Source organism: Scomber scombrus, chromosome 17 (assembly GCF_963691925.1).
Source record: "Scomber scombrus chromosome 17, fScoSco1.1, whole genome shotgun sequence".
Classification (NCBI taxonomy): Eukaryota; Metazoa; Chordata; class Actinopteri; order Scombriformes; family Scombridae; genus Scomber; species Scomber scombrus.
In genome coordinates, this window is record NC_084986.1 from 15,441,767 (window position 1) to 15,459,061 (window position 17,295).

A 17,295-nucleotide genomic window follows, 5' to 3' on the forward strand; every position below is an offset into this window, starting at 1 on the left:
AACAGAGCAGCAGCTGACACAGGAGGAGAGGAGAGGAGGAAACAAGAGATAAGGAGTAAGGAGGAGAAGAGAACTATCAAAACATGACTGCATAGATTATCATTCATGTAGCGCATATTTATTTGTTAAAGTTGCTTGACATAAGAACTAACTACCCAACTGGAGTTCACACTATTAAACTCCAGACTAGCTTGCTTGGTGTTAAGCTTAATGGTGGGCTGTGGCCTACTGTAAGCTAGGCTAGCTGTATTGAGATGTTTAACTAGCAGTTTAATTTCACAAAAGTGACAAACAACGCCGATACTTAGGGCAAACACTGTTGTTACCTGGCCGTCACCAATGAAGGCAGGTCAGGGAGACGTGGATCGTGCTGCTCCACTGGGCGCTCGATTTGTATGTGTTAAAACTGAAATGTCGGACTTTTGTCTCCCTTCTGCTAGTGAGAGTAATTACAAAAACACTGGACACGAGCTTACATCATAAGCTCCACCATAGCCTATTCCATATTTCTTTTTGCGGCTACAAAACAGTGGATACATTGTTTTGAGTGTCACACAACCCCTGCAAAATTACCTGTTTCACAATCAGAATGTGATCTATTTGGTCCAATAGCATTTGGAAAGTCTACAAATTACAATTAAATTATGTGGTGTCCCCTCAAGTTAGCAGAGAGCTAACCAGAAGTTAGCCAACTCGTGCATTCATCTGGCCAGCACAGGAATGTTAAACCCGCCACCAGATTAAAAACTCTATATACTGAGAAACAGAAAGATTTATCTGGCTTTGATGGGCTTGATCAGCATTTTGTGAACTTGTTTGGCAAGGCCTTGTATGTAACGAACGTTAATTTATATGTAAAAGTTATGCACTGCAGGTTTAACTGTGGTGGCTGTGGCAAGGGAAGATGAGAGGGTGGGGCAGGATCCTATGCTGTCTCACAGAATTAGATGCAAATGCAATTGTCATTACAGCTTGCTTTTAATTGAGAATTGATGGGCTGAATTAAAAATGTCTATGAAAAGGGCACTTATCTAGTCAGAGGCCTAAAGTACAGTTGCTTCAACACCACCAGGGTCTATCTGTACACATGCCTGGAGTAGAGTAAATGAAAAAGCACTCGTCGTAATGCCATTTGATTAAAAAGGGTCAGCCCTGCTTTTAAAAGACTTGGTTGACTTGGCCAAAGAGTGAACACTGAATTTATCTTAGCGTTGTCTTGGTGCCACTGACAACAAGCCAGCAAGAGTGGCTGCTGACTAATTAATCCTCTTTACGCTCTGCGCTGCTGCAGCTCTGCTTTGTGGCAGTTCAGGTGGTGACCTACAATCCTGCAAGAACGACTCTACACATCTTGGTGCTCTCTTCATACATTTTGGATATGGCATAACAGAGAAAGAACTACTTCAGCTTTAATTTTTACACTTCTATGGATTATGCCTTAACTTTCAGAACCGTCTTCAGATAGGCTACCGTGCAATGGAATAAGCAACTGTGGATTATGACGGACTGGTGGAATATATATGGCAAAAACGGAACATGAGCCGATACATAATATGCAAAACAATACAGGTCAGTATTGTAACTGTACAAACCTCCTATTTGCCTATAATAGGTGTAGCGTAGGGTACTCAGGGAGCCTAAAAAATACACATATTAAAATGTAGGAAATAAGCCTGCATTTCATTTTAATGTTCTTTACCCATAAATGTCATAATTGGCTGTGTGCCTGGCATAGCAGATCCTTCCACAGCAGAGAAACTATAATGGTTGCTGTGGGATCAAGTCAGTAACGATGCTGTCATATAATAGCATTCACTCACAGGTTTCATGTTTTTCAGCTGTCATAATGACGTGCACAAAAATATCCTTCCTTTAATATGAAGTGTTTTATCATATTCAGGTTGTGCAGTGTGGATTCATGGTCTTGATTAGAATCAGACTGTGAGTGGGTGGGACAGGAGCATCTAGCGCCAAAAGGACCTGGAGGAGTTAAACTCTTGGTATTAACCAGCTCAGGTCTAAATCTGGCCACCAGATAATTTGCTGGAAAGTCTTTCTTCTGGCACACACTGTGTCAACACGTGGAGCCTAGCAGGTGGCTCATTGCAACATGCTGAATGTATGCAGCATACCCAGCTCTGTCCAAACAAATCAGAATTTCATAAGGTTGAAATATAAGAGATACAGTTCTTTCAGAAGCTGTAGCCACAATTACAGTATTTGGACATGTGTTAATGGTATCAGGAGCCACAGTAAGCATTAAGTCAATTATATGCAACATATTCATACTAACGACATGACATAGTGGCAAATAAGACTCAAATAATCAATTGTTAAAAAGTGGACAAACCATCAATATGAACCAAATTCTTTCATAGCTCTTACAGTGAAATTATACATCTGAAATTTGTGAAAATTAACTGAATTTTATTGTGTGTAATACTGTAATATGTTTTGGTAAGAGGAAAGTGTGACATTTTGTATGTATGTGTATACAAAGAATGATCGAAGTCAAAGCAGAGATCAAAATATCTGGTCTTTTGGTCCCTATGGGTCAAGTTCCAAAAAAAATAGGTCTTTTTAAATTTCCCATAATGCGACTCAAAAGTATACTTAGTAAATACTCAAATCCTTCAAATTCTACACCTCCAGTTTTTAACGCAGACTGCTTGGTGGTTGGTGAGAATGGGGAAAGCTAATTTTACCACAATGCTGCTGGCCAACAACATCTGTCTTGCTGCAGTTCCCTCACCGAAACTCAAAAGTCCAGCACCCTGACTACAAGATGGCTGGAAATCTATAGGCCTATTTGTGTTGTCGCAGTAATACATTTTTTTCTGTTGTGTGCAAGCCAGTCAAGCAAGAATAGACCCTGTGCATGAAAATAGTGGGGTGGGGAAGAGTCAGGCATGAGATGCGTTGTTCATGGACCCATTTAACACATAACCAATAGCCCAACAGAGCCACTCATTGTGGACATTACACTCCACCCTTACCAGTCTTGAGGCTATGTTGCTTTTTAAATTATGTTGAGCCACACAAGCTTTCCAGATGATTTCTTTATTCTGTGTTGTACTGAGTTGCGTATGAGCATTTTCTTAAACGAGATTAGAGAGAGAAGATTAGACACGCTGCTTAAAATTTGTACTCTCCAACCCTAATGACATCACAATGAATCATCAGTGTTATTGTCTTGGCAAAGGCTCCTCCCAAGTCATTATACAGTCATTTTCACAGGCCGAGGCCATGTATATATTGGTGGAGTACCCCTTTAAGAATGTCGATATTATTGGAAAAGCATTTTGTGGCATACTGATTTTCACTGAAGCTACCCTTTTCTCCCATTTCCGGCAAAATAATTTCTCCCGTTCCAGGCTGCCACTTCCTCCTAAACTGAGACCAACAGCTGAGGTCAGCCAAGGTCATCACCATGGTGACCTTCGCTGAGACAGCACAGGTCTCCCCTATGGAGCTGCGTGAGCCAGTCTGCCTGACCGCGACGCTGTCTCCTGGGCTGCGGCGAAAAAAGACACTGTGGCAGAATGCTGTAAAACACATCATTATCCAGCAGGAGCTCAGCGAGCAGGTGATTGATCATCTTATGTTCAGTAGATTTGTCGAATCCAACTCTTTAAAGTAGTCTTTGCAAGCACTGCTCATATATCAGTGTCTTAAAGCAAAGTTTAGCGATGATTATAAGTAGTGCATATCACATAGACCACATTTAGAACTTTTAAACAGTTTGGTTTCCGCCATAAAGCCATTGCTGTAATGTTACAGCCTGCTGGTCACATACTGGTCATTAGCGGCGCGATATGGAATGTGAACAGTGCCTGATGTTACAGTGAACATCCGTTTCTGTCATTTTGACAGGTCGGCGTGGAGCCAGCACGCAAAATCTTTGTGACAGATACCTACATGCAGGAGATCAACAACCAGATCCGCAACAAGGCCTTACGTGGGGTCACGAAACGGCGCTCCTCCACATTCAGAGTTCACCCTTCCCATTTGCGTAATTGCAGCACACGCCAAAGTATCAGGGGTTCTTTTAACGATTATGCTAGCGATGCCGACTTCTTCGTACATTGGGGCCACACTATTCATGGTGTCTACATACCCACCCTGAGGCACACCTTCAAGTCCCGTGACCTGGAGAAACTCTACCAGCAACACTCTTGTCACCAAAGACGAAACTCATTAGCCATCACCAATATAATCGACGCAGTGGCTAAGCTACATGTATTGGTTTTGTACCTGGCTTTGGCTCCCGAGGCCATCACGGACATTCTACGTGGCTGCCTGACGGCCATTTTCATGGTGTTAGCTATAGCACTGTGCATTGTCGTGTTAACCTGTAAAGACTCCATGTCCCCAAGGTGGCTTCACTATGCCGGCCTAGCGAGCTGGCTGTCACAAACCACGCAGGTTCTGGGAAGACTGGTGTATGGACTGGAAAAAGACCCGTCCTGGTATGTTTTGTTCACATTGTTCGCCACATACACACTGTTGCCGTTACCTCTACTATGGGCCATGTGCGCCGGCTCACTCACCTCAGTACTACATCTCCTGGTGGAGATAGTGCGCTACTACAATGACGCTCTGCTTTTGAGAAAGGTGAGGAAATCAGCTAATTTACGTTGTGAAAAACGTTGTCCAGTGTTAGTGCAAGTCTTATTTTTAGAAAATTCTTTTATATACATATATATAAGAACAAAAATGTTCCTTCATTTGGTAACATTTCTTGAAGCTATCGCTTTACTATAAAACTATACGATACTACATTTTGACCAAATTCATTACGCATTGAAAAACATCTGAGTCTTTCTGTGTGTTCTCATATATATTTATATCAAAAATCAGATGTATAACACTGATCACTGTTTTTGTCTACCATACTTCTCTATCTGTGCATTTCTTTTTACACCTGTCAAATTCATTAATTTATTTTGCCTATTAATTGACATTTGACTCTTTTTTCCAGCTCATTTGCATTGGGTTTTCCTTGTGAGATAAAGTGGGTAAATGCATAATCTCTCTTGGATGCAGGTGTTTGCCAAAGGCCTGCTGTACCTGGGTATGAACACAGCTGGCTTGTTCATTCACTACCTAACAGACCATGCACAGAGACAGGTGTTCCTGGAGACGCGACGCTGCATTGAAGGTCGCCTCAAACTAGAGCAAGAGAACCAGAGACAGGTAAAGTGAAGCCTCACTGCCGTTATGTGAGCACATTGGAAACCAGTGATCATACTCTTTTAAATAACTAATTTAAATGTACTAGTTTTATTATTTAAAGGGTACAATTTGAAACCTTAATCACGTTGTAAATTTCATCAGAGCATCCCAAATTGTCTTTTAACTTAAGTGTACACAAGCATCATGCCGTTAATACCACAAACGGCTTCCTTGACACATACTCCAAAGCTGACAGTATTATCTCACCAAACAGGAACGTCTGGTGTTGTCGATCCTGCCCCGCTTTGTTGCCTTGGAGATGATGGCTGACATGAGCTCTTTGGAGAATGAACTCAATCCTCAGGAGTTTCACAAAATCTCCATTCACCAGTACAAAAATGTCAGGTACAGATACACACATATAGTGTGAATGTTTCTTGGTTTATTTTTTATTATTGACTGTCATCTTTTTTTCAAATGGCAAAACAGATTTCTAACCAGCCCAGCCTAGTGTTCACTGGAACACAACAGTCCAACAGAAATCTCAGACACAATTTAAATGTGTTGCCCTTTTTCTCACTTCTCCCTAAAGCATCCTTTTCGCAGACATCAAGGGCTTCACTCTTTTGTCCATGAACCTGTCTGCCCAGGTTCTGGTTCGAACTCTCAACGAACTCTTTGGACGCTTTGATCGTCTGGCAGAGGTAAAAACCTAAACATTTTTTTTTCCTGCAAATAACATATATATGACATGCCCATTCTAATAACCACTCATTTTATATCACAGGAGCACCACTGCCTACGAATAAAGATACTGGGAGACTGTTACTACTGTGTGTCAGGGGTCCCTGAGCCACAGCTTGCCCATGCCCGTCATTGCGTTGAGATGGGTCTAGCTATGATCAACAATATACGGTTAGTCTAACAAAGCTTAACTGGCTGGAGTCAGTGAGGGTTTATAATACTGTCCTGCTGCCAAACAAGCATCAGTTTAATTTCACAAGAACAGCAAGAGTATGATTTATGAATATATTGAAACAACTCTGGGCTAAAACTTAAAGGTCCCCTCCACACATGTTTTAAGACCTATAAAAGTACCCTCTGTGGAATTATAATGTGTCTAGGTTTTTTACACAAAAACAGGAGAACTTCCATGTTTGAAGCATTCTTCCTCTCCCTCATTGAAAATTATTTCAAATGTAATAATGTTGGATGCAAGATGTCTCAGACTTTCCCATTCCCTTCAATAAGAAACCGATACTACATGTTCACTGGATGCTTCAAATTTCCACATCACACTTGGGGAAGTTGCCTGTTGGACCAGGATTAGCCTTCAAACTACTTGTCCAACCAACTGAAGCAACAAGAAGAAAAACACATTTTTGAACACATTTTTGGGTGCAAAATCAAATACCTCTATTAAATATTATCTAGAACTGTCAAAGCTGTCCATAACATATAAGGGATGATCATACAATGTTCAACAGGAGATTATTTTTTCTAACATGGTTGCTTTACCTCTCACCAACACCAGGTGTGTACGAAAGCAGCTTAACTTTGACATGGACATGAGGATTGGGATCCACTCAGGCTCTGTCCTGTGTGGGGTGCTGGGCCTGCAGAAATGGCAGTTTGACGTGTGGTCCTGGGATGTGAACATCGCCAACATGCTGGAAGCGGGGGGGATACCAGGGTGAGAGGTCACTGCTGGCACTAGCCACAAACAGATTAGCGATTTGACGTAGCACATTTGATTGCCATTTGGGTTATCACATATTTTTAATGTACAAACTAAAGACCATTATTATTCATTTTTTGCTATGTCAATGTAGTAGTGTTTTGACAAAATCAATAATTTTCCAGACCTTCAATAAGACAAAAACTTTTCATTTAACATATTTTTTGTCAAAGTTTGTGCCTTGCTATTATATAAGTTTGTCCCTCCCATTCTAAATCAAACTGTCCTAATTATTAATTTATCTTGATTAAGATTGGATAATTGGAGAGTATTTCTTTGTAGATCACCAGTACTTTTCTCCTTCAACCAGGCGCATCCACATTTCAAGAGCGACTCTGGACTCTCTAAAAGGCACCTACAAGACAGAGGATGGTCGTGGCCGTGACAGGAGCGAGTTTTTACGGAGACACAACATCGACACCTTCCTTATCTGCCCTGAGGAGGAAAAATATGAAGTTGACCATGCTGAGCCCCCCAAAGTCCAGAAAACACACCGAACATGGGAGCCAGAGATACCTTTTGGGAACGCCATTGACATGAACAGTGTAGGTGCAGGGCTCTGTGTTTATAGTCTTATGTGTTTTGTGTGAAGTAGTAAAAGGTTTTGATCCCAATATAAATCACACAAGATATATCTGAGATTATTGAACCATAAAAGACTGAAAGAGAAGTCCCTGATCGATCTCGCCCCATTCATCTTCTCTCTTGATAGATCTTGGCGTCCTTTACAAACGGCTCACTGCCCAACATATGGCATTCCACCTCCAAGGAGATTAACAAACGCATCAAACATGCCATTGAGGTTCGAAGCAGCGAGCGCATGCACGTGGAGCACATCACTGCACTGACTCTGGTGTTCAAGGACACAGACATCGAGGACAAGGTACGGAGGTATAGAGGCAGGTTCAGAGTGTGTTCTGGTAGAAGGACAATAAATTACTGATAGAGCTGTGTGTGAGTGAGATTTAAATTATGGATGTTTACGTAACTGAAAGTACCTGAAATGCCACAGAGCCAAAGACTTCAAGTGATCATTTCTTCTGAATGGCACAGTTTTCCCAGATGAGAGATGAAATGTTCAACTCCAACCTGGTCTGCTCCTTCTTCATGCTCCTTTTTCTCATGGCTGCCCAAGCCCTCATCCCTGCCCCAAGGTAGGAAGCAACAAACACTGTCTAATCAGAGCTAACACCCCTTGCACTTGCTATAGTTTTTATATGTTTATCTGAATAACAAGGTTATGGAAGGTTATGAATTGCAGCTTTAACATTTCTAATGAGAAAGTTCATAAAAATAAATGAATATCAATTCACCCTATTCGAATTTCTGGCTCAAAATATTGTCATAATTTCAAGTTTAACCTAACATAGATTTTGCACCGTTGCAACTCGTGATCATTTAAAGTTTATAGTTTTTATCCATACTACATCCCCTTAAATCCACACTTTTTCAAAATAATAATCTCACAAAATCTTACACTTGTGATTAACATTTTCATGTCACTACCTCCTTGTTCTTTGTCTGCAGTCTGTTTCCTGCCATTCTCCATATTTCAGCTTTTCTGCTGGCCTACATGCTGCTGCTGCTGTTGGCCCTAGCAGAAGAGTTCAAGTGGACTCCTTTGGTACTGCAGCAATTCTGCTGCTGGATCCATGAAAACAACAGGGCCCGCAACCTCCTCACCCTTACTGCCGTTGTCATCAACTTTGGCCTTGTCTCTACTGACATGGTGAGAGCATAAACAACACTTGGCCAGACTTACATGAAAATGCTACTTAAAATGTCCTTTTCCCTGTTACAGCTTCCCTTTTTGTACTGCTGGGCTATTTGCACATAAAACTGGTGCTTGGAAATGAATAAATCTAGTGGAAAGCACAGTCAGTTACACTTATCACATATCCTCCTGATACTGGCACAATCCTTCCTTAAATGCGTATGCATAAAGGCAAGGATGCATCTCACCACTGATGAGCAAACTGCACCTGACTTGAAGATTGATTAAATGAGAAGTTTTTTTTATGTTGTTGTTGTTTTTTTGGACTATACTTATTTTCTAATCATGACATAATAGAGCAACCTAAGCGAGACCACTTAGGCACTTAGATTCAAATATAACCTAAACATACAAAAACATATTGAATCTATTGTTTAAATCTGAATCTGTTTTGTCATGCCTCGCTCTGCCTTTACATATTTTTTGATGTGCTTTTTGTGTTTTGTGCTGTGTGTCTGGGTGCAGCTGTGGTGCATTCTCACGGACACAGATGAGGCTGATGTAATGGACGGGACCAGCACAGCTGCACGTCCACTCACCGTCTGTACTTACCCTGAGGTAATGACGTAAGCAGTTTGAGTTTATTAGTTTTACACAGAGAAACTTGATATGGTATCTTATGGGTCCAGCATTAATCTCACAATTGTGCATTCAAAGTGATGAGAAACAAATGAGAAAAAACAAAATAACGATATGATGTCATCAAAACACATTCATCCTCATTCTCCCTCCTTCACTTCTTTAATCCTCCAGATCTTTGTGCTGAGTGGCGTGATTGCCATGGTGACTTGTGCCGTGTTCCTGCGTCTAAACTCGCTGCTGAAGCTGGCAGTGTTGCTGCTGGCGATGGCTGTCTACTCCTACCTCATCCATGTGGCCTTCCTCAGTCTCACACGCCACGATATGATGCACAGGTCAGTGCACAGTATTTCTTAATACAAGCTGTAGAGCAACACTATAGCTTATATTTTCTTAATGATGTTTTCCACTCAGTTTAACAGTATTTTCAATATCTCTTCTCTAAAATCTCTATAATCCACATGTCTTCATTTACTGCTGCACAGGTCTCATTATGTCAGGAGAAAAGGAATCTGCATTCTTCTCATGGCCATGTTTATTGTTGCTGTCTTCTACAATGGACGTCAGGTATTTAGTATTTAGTTTGTATTTGTCTTGGAATTTTAATCGTAGTTGTGATATTAGTTGTTTCATGAGTATGAGTAGAGACTGAATTACACAGGCTTAAGATTGTGTTGTATCTGCCCTTTGCTGTCCAGTGGGAGGCCACTGCGAGACTGGACTTCCTGTGGCGTCTGCAGGCCCAGCAGGAAGTGGAGGACATGAGGGAATTGCGGGAACACAATGAGTGTCTATTGCACAACATCCTGCCTGTGCACGTGGCACGACACTTCTTGGACCGGAGCATGAATGATGAGGTGCAGACACCCTGACACAATTGACATCTGTCAGTGAGGTTGCACAGCTATGCTTGATTTTTTTCTCACATCATAATAATAATAATAGATTTTACTAATCGATTTTCAGGGTACCCAAACACACTTCACATAAGTTTAAATGATCGTAGAAAACAACACACTGAAAATATATGACGCACAACCTTAATCACACATTAAAAGCAGCTCTTAAATGATTAGTTTTGATAAGTGATTTGAACATGGACAGAACAGTGCAGTCTCAGATGTGTTTGGGGAGCGAGTTCCAGTGAGAGGGGGCAGCTATGGAGAAGACTCTGTCGCCCCAAGTCTGGTGCTTCATCTCGAGTGGTGGAGACAGGAGGTTAGCATCGAGAAGGAGTGTGATGGTGGAGCAGGTCGGTGAGGTAGGGCTGGTTATGAAAGGCTTTGTGAGTGAGGAGGTCTTTGAATTGGATCGGTTGTGGAACAGAGAGTCGATGGAGGTGCTGCAGGTCAGGGGTGATTAGGTCATGGAGCAAAAGTGTGTGAGCAGGCGAGCAGCAAAGTTGTGGATGTACTAGACTTTATTTAGGACTTTGGATGATGTGCCATAAAGAATGCTGTTGCTCTGGATGAAATGAAAGCAGGGATCAAGGTTTCAGAGTAGAGTGACGGGAGGAGACAAGCTATGTTTTTTAGGTGGAAAAAGGCAGTTCTGGTGATATGTTTGATATGATGTTCGAAGGAGAGTTTGGTGTCGAAAATGACTCAGAGGTTGCAGATGTGTGAGGAAGGAGAGTGTGGAGTTATTGATGTTGAATTGTGAATGGTTTTGGTGAGGGATTTTGGGCCGATGATTATCATGACTCATTAATCACAGTGTAGTTTGAGGAAGTTGGCTTGTATCCATGATTTAATTTCAATGAGGCAGTTGGCCAGAGTAGAGTGAGTTGCAGTGGTGATGGATTTTGTGGAGATGTATAGCTGGGCGTCATAAGCATAGGAATGGAATTGGAGACCATGTCAAAGAATGATGTTACCAATGCGTAGCACTTAGAGGATGAACATGAGAGGACCCAGCAGTAAACCCTGGGGGACGCCTCGAGACAGAGGAGTGTTGAAAGAGGTGCAGCTGTTGGAACTGTGGAAACCAAACTGAAATGTTTCACGGTCATTGGAGATGAGGTGGGGTCTGAGGCGACAATGTGTTCCAGTATTTTTCACAGAAAAGGGAGATTGAAAATGGGCTGGAAATAGCTCATGATATTAAGGTTGAGTCCAGGTGTTTTAGGGATGGGGGTGACAGCAGCCAGTATGAGTTTTTGGGAGAACAAACCAGAGCTGAAGAAGGAGTTAATGATTTCTGTGATGAGTGAGCTTCTCATTCTTCTAATGAAGTTGGACAGCTCTATTGGGGACACAGAGGGCAACTGAGACAAGGACTATGGTAAAGTGGGGGTTGGAGAGGACAGGGGAGGTGGGTAAGAATTTTGTTAATTGTGGAGAAGAGAGAGGTTGGTGGAGTGTATGAGGTGGACCGGGCTGTGTTGACAACATCTTTGTATTGTATAAGGTAGTCTGTGTAAGTGTGTAGGCACTGTTAAACCAGTTTTCTGTTATTCACCTAAATATACTAAATGTCATACTGAATTCATAAGCCCATAAATCGACAAACAAATAGGTTTTTAATAATACAAGATTAATGTTTATAATACAACTTTCATTTTAGGAACTTTACTCCCAGTCCTATGATGAGGTGGGTGTTATGTTTGCCTCCATCGCTGGGTTCAACGAGTACTTTGAGCAGAAAGAGATCAAACATGAAGGAGTGGACTGCCTCCGACTACTGAATGAGATCATTGCTGGCTTTGATGAGGTGAGTATGGGAATCTGGACAGTAGATTCAGATTCCTGTTTTTAACAAATGCCATGTGTCAGCATAGACATATATCAGGTATTGCTTTTGAAGGATAATGGGTAATTTGTGGAGAATAGTAGTATACTGTAGATAGATATACTGTTTATCAGTGCTGTAAATAAAAGCGATGAAAACATTTTATTCATATTGTGTGTATGTACTGTATACAGATGTATGGTATATTTATGTGTTGAATTCAGTGTGCGTTCAACACAGGACTTGGCTGCTATACATGAGATTAATGTATTATGTTATCTTTTTATCTCTGAATGTCTCTGCTAACAAGTTGCTGGAAGAGTCATACTTCCACTACTTGGAGAAGATCAAGACCATTGGGAGCTGCTATATGGCAGCCTCTGGTTTAGCTCCAGACCGGCAGGTGGGGAGATCGTCTTCTGCATTTGTACTCCATGTTTGCTAACTTCTATAGTTTATTCATCATCCTCTCTATCTTTATCAAACTACCCATCTATCTGTGTCCATCTCTCAGGACTCAATGGATGAATGGAATCACCTGAGCGAGCTGGTTTTGTTTGCACTGGCAATGCAAGAGACCTTAAAAGAGATTAACAGGCATTCAGCCAAAAACTTTGAGCTGCGTGTGGGTAAGAGACTGACTTCCTACACACACACACACACTCTTGTAAACAATGGATTGTCATATACTCGTAAAGTAAAGTAAATAATTGTCTGTGTTGGACTCAAACAGGCATTGCTCATGGACCGGTGGTTGCAGGCGTTATCGGTGCCACCAAGCCACAGTATGACATCTGGGGATCAACAGTGAACTTGGCCAGCCGCATGGACAGCACAGGGGTGAGCGGACGCATCCAGGTCCCTGAGGCCACACGGAAGATCCTGGCAGAGTGGGGCTTTGTCTTGGAGCTGCGTGGAGAAATCTTTGTCAAGGGGGTGAGTGGCTGATAGATAGAGGGTGATTATGGTTCATCACCAGCGCTGTGTGTTTTGGCACTTTTGTAACACTGTGATGGTTATAGAACCATTCTGGAAAGGTTCAATTTTCAGTCAAGTTTGTTAAGGTTCAGTTAAGGCAAGACATATTGACCCTAGTGCAGAGATGACATGACGAACAATAAATGTAGTCAGAGATAATACAACTAATTGTCAGGCTCTCAGGAACAAGGTTTAGAAAACACAAACGATCAATTGACAAAGCTCTAAAGAGGCCCTTAGAGACAACTCACCGAGAGACAAATACTAAGAAACTAAGAAACAGGCCAAACAAAGGTGGTGTCACGTTTAAGGAAAGAGCACTAAAGAATGTCCCAGTGATGTGTTATTTACATCTTTGTAACATTTTCTAGTATCTCAGCATTCACATTGTATGATGTTTTTTTTTAAAAAAAGGTTGGCAAGTATAATACTTTTCATTTACAGAGTCATTCCGCATTTTGAATGCAGGACAAAAACAAGTTACTGCAAAGGCTTTTTTTGTCAGTTGGCTACAACAGTGTTAAATTTAGTTTCTTTCATGACCTTAAGCTTACTTACATGCTTTGTTCAAAAGCAATTGAAAAGGCCATGTGCAACCACACGTCTCCTGTTATTTTAGCTAATTAAAACCTCTTCTCAAAAATGCTTGGGCATTCACAGACAAGGAGGATAAAATAGGGAGAGAGAAGGAGAAGAGAGAGGGTGTGTGTGCTGGACATTTTTCAATTTACAAATGTAATGTTTTCCAGTTTACATTTATACACAAGTAGACTAGCAGTGATCTTACAGAGACCCAATACAACATATTTTCCAGTCAATTTGTTTCAGTTTTATTTGTTGTTTATTATGGTATTTGAACAAAGAGATGAACACACCAGTTTGTTTCCAACTCTGCAAGTTGTAGTGAGTTTCTCCGCCTGCCCGTGCCTACCATTTTTTCACAAGTCAAAATGTCTCCTGTGAAAAAAGCCTATTCTGATACATAAAATTTGAGTTTGATGCACACTGTTCACAGCAGACATTTTGACTTGTTATAACAGGAAAAACACAGGTGTAACTAATAAAATTAATGGTGGCTCTGTTCAATTTGAAGTCTCTATATTTGGCCACCAAAGGGCCCTGAAACTGTCATACCGGAATCAAAATGTGTTATTAGTGTCAGTACTTATATTTGTGCTTTTTCTTGACAAAGCCTTGGGACCTGAACAAACTTATTGTATATCCACTATTAGAGAAGAGCTCTAATCAGTCAGAATAGATATAAAGACACCTGCATCAGGGTTCAAGAGTGGCCAGGTTTATATAGGCTTAGACACAGTTGTAGAAATAAACGGAGGAAAGGATGACCAAGGGGGACATCTACTGGTGGAAAAATAACAGTTAAATCATATAGAGATATGTGTAGTAACAGGTTCCTTAGGTTGCATTGAGAAGGAGTACAGGGATGTTACTGCATGAAATGTTAGTGTACATATTATTATATTGTAACCTTACATCTGTAGATGCTTAATGGTCATCTGGAAAGGATTGTCTGACTGGCTGCTGTTGTTGTAGGTGAGCGAGCGCCAGGGGAAAGTCCGCACCTATTTCATCACCACCATGCGCAGTAAGAGGGCCAACACCGCAACAGATGGCCGCATGGGGGGGAGGACAGGAGGGCGCATGACGTTGGCAGGAGTGGTGTTTGGTCTTGTCCAAGCCAGACACAAGGAGAAGCTGAGAGAGACCAACGGGGGGTTTGTGTTGAAACCCTGCACCATCGAGTGCTGACGGGATCCAAAAAACTGCGGGTAGAGGAGGACACAGTCCAGCCATATTGCTTTTTACTGGTTTACTGTTTTGCCATAACAAAATTAGCTGCACAAAAAGGTGTTGCTGCTGGTCATCCAATCCCAACAGAGCCTTTCTACATGTTTTTCTCCATGATTGCATCCTCCTCAGCTTCCCTGTCGTCTAAACAAAAAGAGGTTTTTTGGACTGTGTTGTGCTTTAATATAGGGAGAACTCTAACTAACTTTTTTTTAGTTCTGAAGCTGGGCTGTATTCTTAGAAAGCACAATAGAGTGGTGTGTTCTGAACTACGCTTAGAATGGAACCAACTGCCTCCCTGGCTTTTTTTAAAGTTATATATAAGCATCTTGAGAGCACTGCTTTCTTTTTACTGCCATACATACATCCACATTGTCTGTCTGAAACTGTCTTCAGTTTTTAAGCTAACTAACAAAAGCCAACATGTTTCCAGCAGGTCCTTGGACCTCTAAGCCAAAACAAGAAATACCTCAAAACAACCAGCTCAACCTCTCATAGATTTCCAATGGCCTATACAATACTATAATAACCTATACAGAGTAATTATTTTTTACTGTTATCTGTTTTGATCAGTTTTTATCATTTTTCAGTACATTTGTAGGCCTATTGTGAGATTAATACATAATATAAGGTATCCAAGACTTTCAAAGAGATATTCAAAAAGGAGACTTTGGTCACTGTATTTCACTCCATCAACATAATTCACAAAACAAAAGTCACATGGATTGATTCATGTCAGATTTCCAAATTTTGCTCATATTTTTTTGCTACAGCTGCAATTAAAGTTGTATTTCTTGTCATGTTACAGTATCAGTTTTGCTCTATATTTTATTTCTTTTTTCAAACCTCTGCATGTGACAAATCCCACAGCAATCCCACTTTATCAGTTTACCATCTCGTTACTTGACACAGTTGTGTTTCCAGCTGTCAGCAGTGAACCTGTCTTCTTTTAAGGAGGTTAACTGTTAAACCCACTTTGCCAAAATCACAGTTTTATTCTGTGGCTCTGATCTCACTCATTCCTGTTATTATATGCTACTGTGAAACCAAAGCACAGAATTGTTTTTTTTCCATTATGTAATGATACTTTATATTTTAGGTGTAATGTATATTGAACACCTTGTGAATTCAAATTGTTTTTCTTTGTTTTAACTTCAAATAAAGTTTAACTAAAAAATGTAAAAAATAATTGTAAATCCATGATCAAAGTGTAAAGAAAAGTAATTAAGAGTCATCATCTAAGTATGTAAAATACTTCAGATTAATATGATCATGAGAATGAATGGGCTGGGTCTTCAATAAAGGCCATGTTTTCTAAAAGGTTGGTTTTCTGGAAATGAAATGTGTAACAGCAAAATGCTAATACTGTGTTATTCATATTCCCCATGAATACTGTGCTTATTTTTTTCATAATTTTTACTAAAACCTTTGATAGTGTACATTTTCTGCTAATAAAATCAGCAATGGCAATGCAACTGTGAGTGATGGTATTACATTTTACTTTACTTTGTTTATTTATCACTGTTATTAACATATAACATCATACCAGTATGATGTGAATGTGTTAGATGAAGCCACAGTGTTAATTTCCATTCATGCTGATGTGATGTGAGACTATTTATTATTGTTGTATTGTTCATACTGACCTTTAAGAAATTTCTTCATAATGCAGTTTCAATGTAAGTTATTCGGGTCAAAATCCACAGTCCTCATTCTGTACAAAAATGTATTTAAAAGTTGAGTCTTTGAACATAATATGAACCTCCAGTCATCCAAATGAGTTAAATCAAATCGATATTTTTAGTTTGTTTGTATTTTTGTTGTTGTGCTCCTTCCACTGCAGCTAAACAGGAAAATACTGTCCAAGACACAAAGAGGGTTTGTTGTTTTTTTTACTGAAAAGACTAACTGTGGAAGATATCCACTTGATTTGACTAACTCAGCCTCATAGTGTCAGGTTTTGTAGAAAGTTCGGACCCAAATGCAGAAAGTTCCAAATTCAAGAGTTTTTAATTGAACAGAAAAAGTCAAAAAAACAACTCCAACAAAGAATGTCCCGTCAAACGGTGAAAAAACTCAACAAAAATGCAGGCTCTTGGCCACAAAACTGAAACAGGAAAAGAGCTGACAAACTAGAGGGCAGTCCAAAGAGTGGTCTAGAGGCAGGCAAGGGTCAGGTCCAAATAAGCAGTCCAAACAGGCAGATAATCCAAATCGGCAGGCAAAATCCAAAAACCAGGTTCACAGGCAGAGTACAAACAAGCAGGTTGGCAGACAGGAAAAGCAGGTAACAACGGTAGATGTGCTCAGAACAAAAGACTGGGACAATCTGACAAACTGGGGCTGACAGAGCACAGAATAAGTAGGCCTAATCATTAGGAGTTAACGGAGTACAGGTGAGCACAAAATGGCCGACAATGACCACATGGAAGCATGACAGGTGAGGGCGGAGTCATTACCCAAAACAAACAAAAGCACATGGTTGCAACACACAAAAAATGTCCAGCAGGTG

At 40.7% G+C, this 17,295-nt stretch overlaps 1 protein-coding gene across 1 annotated transcript; it reads left to right on the top strand.

Annotated features, from left to right (window-relative positions):
- The first annotated feature begins 339 nt into the window (after positions 1–339).
- Positions 340–14,744, top strand: si:dkey-206f10.1 (adenylate cyclase type 8). Its single transcript, XM_062436934.1, has 21 exons — positions 340–393; positions 3,407–3,586; positions 3,874–4,614; positions 5,047–5,196; positions 5,450–5,580; positions 5,768–5,879; positions 5,963–6,090; positions 6,710–6,868; positions 7,224–7,458; positions 7,626–7,796; positions 7,967–8,067; positions 8,441–8,642; positions 9,153–9,245; positions 9,441–9,601; positions 9,752–9,833; positions 9,965–10,123; positions 11,832–11,978; positions 12,307–12,399; positions 12,511–12,625; positions 12,730–12,932; positions 14,529–14,744. Exons 1-21 carry the CDS (start codon positions 340–342, stop codon positions 14,742–14,744), a joined length of 3,633 nt encoding a protein of 1,210 aa, XP_062292918.1.
- Positions 14,745–17,295: the final 2,551 nt, after the last annotated feature.

What these genes read in the sequence shown, in the direction of transcription:
- si:dkey-206f10.1 (XM_062436934.1), top strand. Translation starts at nt 340, where the DNA reads ATGAAGGCAGGTCAGGGAGACGTGGATCGTGCTGCTCCACTGGGCGCT. An exon ending in TCATTGCTGGCTTTGATGAG is followed by an intron (nt 11,979 to 12,306) that starts GTGAGTATGGGA and finishes TCTGCTAACAAG; the next exon opens with TTGCTGGAAGAGTCATACTT. An exon ending in GAGAAATCTTTGTCAAGGGG is followed by an intron (nt 12,933 to 14,528) that starts GTGAGTGGCTGA and finishes CTGTTGTTGTAG; the next exon opens with GTGAGCGAGCGCCAGGGGAA.